General features: G+C 36.5%; 1 protein-coding gene across 1 annotated transcript in view; it reads right to left on the bottom strand.

The window, feature by feature from the left end:
- Positions 1 to 4,001, bottom strand: part of LOC108631146 (aminopeptidase N) — a gene marked incomplete at its 5' end in the record, with an annotated part of 13,560 nt that extends 9,559 nt beyond the window's left edge. Inside the window, 2 exons of the mRNA XM_026818646.1 lie at positions 1,684 to 1,871; positions 3,332 to 4,001. Of these exons, the coding sequence (XP_026674447.1) occupies positions 1,684 to 1,871; positions 3,332 to 4,001 (858 nt within the window). The remainder of the gene's footprint in view (positions 1 to 1,683; positions 1,872 to 3,331) is intronic.
- Positions 4,002 to 5,127: the final 1,126 nt, after the last annotated feature.

The following is a 5,127-nucleotide window of genomic DNA, read 5'->3' as shown; positions in this document are numbered from 1 at the left end:
CACTCAATATTGCTTATCATTAACATTGTCACATTGCAATTGCTGTACAATGTTCCTGCAACATTCTAACAACAGTGCATTTGTACGTTGCAGTGCAACTTTACAATATAATATATAACGTTACAGTATTTAACGTTTCTCATGATTTTTGTGTAATTGTTATATCGATATTATTGGGAAATTATTGGGTGTACAAATAAGTCTCCGCTGTTTGAAATCAGATAGCGTAGCCAGTAAGTTATGGCGGCCAGTGTCAGATGTAAGACGTCATATCGTAAGGTTGCACATTTATCAACAACATAACATCGAAATATTAGCAATTGTGTATCAGCGTAGTCTATTTTTCTCGTGCGGTAATGTCGAGTTTTGAGCCGAATAAACGTCATTTGCGGGAAGTTCTGATTTGCTTCTTTAATTTGAAGAAATCTGCAGCTGAGGCGCATCGATTGCTTGTAGAAGCATATGGTAAGGCTGTATTAAGTAAGAGAAGTTGTCGTGAGTGGTTTCAAAAGTTTAAGAACGGTGAATTTGATGTCGAACAAAAAATGTAGTGGAAGGTCGAAAGTGTACAAAGACGCAGAATTGAAAGCATTATTGAATGAAAACGAACGAAATCATTACTGGGGCTCTCTATCGAACTCAATTGATGAGATTGAGCCGAGTACTTACTCAAGGAAAAACGCGCCCATTATTACTCCAAACACGACAAAATCATTCTTCTGCATGATAATGCTCGACCTCATGTTGCGGCGCCGACCAAAACCTACTTGGAAACACTTAATTGGAAAGTTTTACTCCACCCCCCATATTCATCAGATATTGCTTTTTCTGATTACTACTCGTTTCTATCGATGACGCATGGCCTGCCTGAGCAGCACTTCACATCGTATGAAGATACGGGCCGATTTATGGCTAGCGTCAAAAGATGAAGCGTTCTTACGACGCAGTATCCGGATGCTGTCAGAAAGATGGGAAGAAGTAGTGACTATCAATCGACAATACTTTGAATAAAACATAACGTACCGTTCTTTTCCAATAAATGTAAAATTTAAGATGAAAAACGACAGAAACTTATTCGTACACCTAATATAATATATTTAATCATAAAGAAGATCATAATCGTAATTACAATTATAACGTAAAGGAATTATACATAGAAATACCATCTATACTTTCAGAAATTCATTTGTAGCAATCCTGCAGAAACATGGTTTGAAATATTGCGATCTTACACTACAATATTTTTGCAACGTTGCTGCAATATTGAGTGCTGTTGTGGTATTGTAAAAACAGATTTTTTAATTTACGTAAACATTAACGAAACGTACCTGATCTACAGTTAAGAGAAAAACTGAACACACAATTGAAAATGTAACTTCCTCAGTGATCAGGTGGATTAGGTTACTAAATTATGTGTACAAAAGATTGCAAAAGAGTTAGAATTAGTAGAAATCGTACGGAAAAATATGAAGAACGCGTTTTTCAATTTTTTTATTCGGGCTTAGAATAGAAATTTAATTGAAAGCCTCCCGGCTGCCAAGATAGATTTACTAAATTTGTTTGCTGACTATTAAGATTGAAAGTCTGAAGTATTTCTTCTCAAATTAGTAAATATATTTACGTGGCGTGGTTTTGTATTTCATTTTACGATATTCTAGTGTTTATAGACTTAAGTATACGTACGATTCATTGGAATATCGAGACCATCTTGAAAATATATTTAGCGTGGTATTCAAGCAATCACGGTTGTGGAACAGGCAGGATATCGATAAGATTATCTCTTTCTTCAATTTGGTTGTTAAATCCTCGTCCGCGGATTCAGTGAAATTCAATTGTCTATAAATATTCTCCAACAAGTCCACCGCATATTTCTGTTAATAACAATTAGAATTACACTCCAGCCTCGTGTTTAATTTAAAAAAGTGCTATGCATTTTCATATCCACTTAAAGGTGTTTCATAGGATGTTGCTAAAACTGAACGAATTTCTCTTTTCCTTGACTACAGAGTTCTCCAAGTAATTACTATTTAGACTCATTTTATTGGATAAAAAATGAAATGAAAGGAACTATCATTGTCTTTAAAAATAATTGACTCCCTTAAAAAAAATTAAGATTTAAGCTATATACAGAGTGTCCCAGAAATGGTGGTATATTTTTTAATGGGAGGTGATTTTAAACAATATTTTCCTTTGTCAAAATGTTATCCGAGGCGTGGTTGTTGAATTATTAAGCGGGCGGCCAGGTGTGTGCCGACTGTCTTGGACGTCGTTGCGTTATACGCCGCGCTCGTGACGAGTGCAAAGGATTAAAGAAAAGTTGCATGCAAAAACGAACTAACAAATTGGTTAAATATCAGAGAAAAGAAAGCAATTAGTCGTTACTTACGTTCACTGAACAAATTCAAAATACTCAATGAAGTAACTAACAACTTTATAAATTACAGAGTAGCTAAAATTATAAAAAAATGGGTAGAGAATCAGAGTTGGATTTAGTCGTTCGTCTTTAAGTTCACCTGCTCCTAGAAGAGTTTCAGTGGGTCAATGTGGCGAAACCTGACACTCGAAACAAAAACACATGGCCATATCTGTCAGTGACCTGTTCGAAGCATCACTGCTGCCCATGTGTTTTATCTTCAAGTACCAGGGCTCGACACATTGACCCAGTGACGTTTTTCTAGGAGCAGGTAAACTTAAAGACGAACGATTAAGTTCAACTCTAATTCTCTTCCCATTTTTTATAATTTTAGCTGCTCTGTAATTCATAAAGTTCTTAGTTATTTCATTGAATATGTTACATTTATTTAGCAAACGTACCTAACGACTAATTGCTTTGTTTTCTGTAATATTTAAACAATTTCTTAGTTGCTCTTGCATGTAACTTTTATTTTAATCCTACGTTCTCGTCACGAGCGTGCTATACGGGCGCGACAGTGTCGAAGACAGTTGGCGCTCCCCTGATCCGCTATGCGGGCGCTCTGATTGGTCGGGATTTTTTGTTAATAATTCGACAACCACACCTCGAACAACATTTTGACAAAGGAAAATATTGTTTAAAATCATCTCAGAAACCTCCCATTAAAAAATGTACCACCAGTTCTGGGACAGCCTGTATATTGGCCGGTATTCAAGGTCACTGTTTATTCTTAAGAACGTCTTAAGCAGTTGTTTAAGTCCCTGTTTCCTGTACAAGACAGGGGCTTGAATTATCGGATAAGTAGGGATAGCAAATGCTTAAGACGATCTTAAGAATAAGCAATGACTCTGAATATCAGCCTATGATTCCTTAATCCAATAAGTTGTCTGTACCAAAAAACAACTTTTGATCACTCACCTGAAAAGCAGCCTGTAGTCGTGGTACAGGGGTTGCTACATTCGAAATATCCAACATTTTGTTCACGAATTTGAAATTGTTTATAGCGGCTACCCATGGCTCGTAATCACGCTCTCGAGTCAGGTAACGGCAAAGGTCGAACGGTATCGCATAGTCCAAGTAGCCGGCCCTGGCCAAATTAAACGCATCGTCTATAAGAGCAGCTCTGTTCAACTTATCAATCTTATAAAAGTCCTCAGAATTCAGGTAACGTGTCAGCCTTTGCCAATTTTCCCGGTCGTAGTTCACTCGGTAATAGCCGATTTGTCGCGCATTCAAAATGACCCAATCATCATCCGGTGCAGCGTCCTCGATGATCAAATGTCTAACTCCTGGTCGCAACCAGTGGCTCGGAGCTGTCTCAAAGAAATTCGCATGCTTCTCCGCAACGAAGCTTAATGGGATCCACCATTCGGCTGACGATTGGTTCCGCCGGTTCAAGTGAAAGTGTTCTTGGGACACGACGAGATTCCCAGAATTTTTAACTACTGATACGAGGGGATATCCCGGGTTATTTGCCCAGGTCTCCATTACATCTTCAATGGACGCATTCACGCGCAGTTTACCAAACTTATTCACAGACTTCTGCAGGTTTCTGTAGAGGTCAACTGGCGTTGCCGCTTCATGGTTCCTGATTTGGCAGAAATCGTTTCATGTATTTCATATTTTACATTTGGAATAAACTGAGATCAAGTAATTAGAAATAGAGTTTAAAAATATACACAAATACAAAGAATGATTTAGATATAAGTTGTAGCACATCAAGAAGCACGTGCCATGCTGGTATTTACATTACCTTAAAATAACCCTGAAATAGTTTAAGAAAATTAATACAATTTGGTAGTGTTCCGTGAACGTTTCAATGTTACCTATAAGAATATGCAAGAAAAATATATCATCTAAAAACTTAAACTTGATAATCGTAGGACATTCCGTGTTCTTTTCTTGGTAGTGTGAATATTAACATCATACGTGTTTCTTGATATGCTACAACTTTTATCTAAACCATTTTTTACCTCTTGTACGTTTCGAAATATTCAACTGCTTTTACTTAAATCGGATAGGCTGCATATAAATTATCCAGAAACGCAAGGAAGGTGAGATATTATTAATATTATAATATTTTCACGATCTACCAATGAGTTACAGGGTATAATTTTTTAATATTTAGAAATCAAAAGTAAAGGAAGATCAACTGTGAAAAAATCACGTACAATGAAATAATTAAAGCGATTTTATCAATATCAAGCAGTTCATCTTTTAGGAAATAATATTTGTTATCAGTAGCTCTTATGACTTCTGTTGTGCGGAACAAATAAGAGGCTTATAGGTATAAAAGAATTTAAATCGATAAGATAATTCCTAGCCGAGAAGTAATTTTAAGGGCTTTAATTCCCACTTGTAAGCTAATAAAAACATAGTAGTAAGTACCCATTACACGTTGCAAGACTTAAGGATGTATATGTAGACTATACACTTAACCCATTCCCTGCCAAGGACGAGTATACTCGTCTTTGGCAGGGTGTCACGCATTGCCAGGACGAGTATACTCGTCCTGCTTTAACTATATTATAACATGCAGACTCTTTTGAAGGCCCATTGCCAACGACGAATATACTCATCTTTGGTTTTCTGCTTCTAAATGATTATGTATGATAATATATGTGCTCTTACCAAGAAATAACTTGGCAGCGAATGGGTTAAACAATGCTAGCATTTTGAGTTTGTTATTATAGATTCCTATTACTACTAAAAAG

The sequence above is a fragment of the Ceratina calcarata genome, unplaced genomic scaffold, assembly GCF_001652005.2.
Source record: "Ceratina calcarata isolate Rehan_Ccalc_2016 unplaced genomic scaffold, ASM165200v1 scaffold812, whole genome shotgun sequence".
Classification (NCBI taxonomy): Eukaryota; Metazoa; Arthropoda; class Insecta; order Hymenoptera; family Apidae; genus Ceratina; species Ceratina calcarata.
The sequence above is the reverse complement of the archived record's forward strand: the minus strand, read 5'-3'. Positions and strand labels throughout refer to the sequence as shown.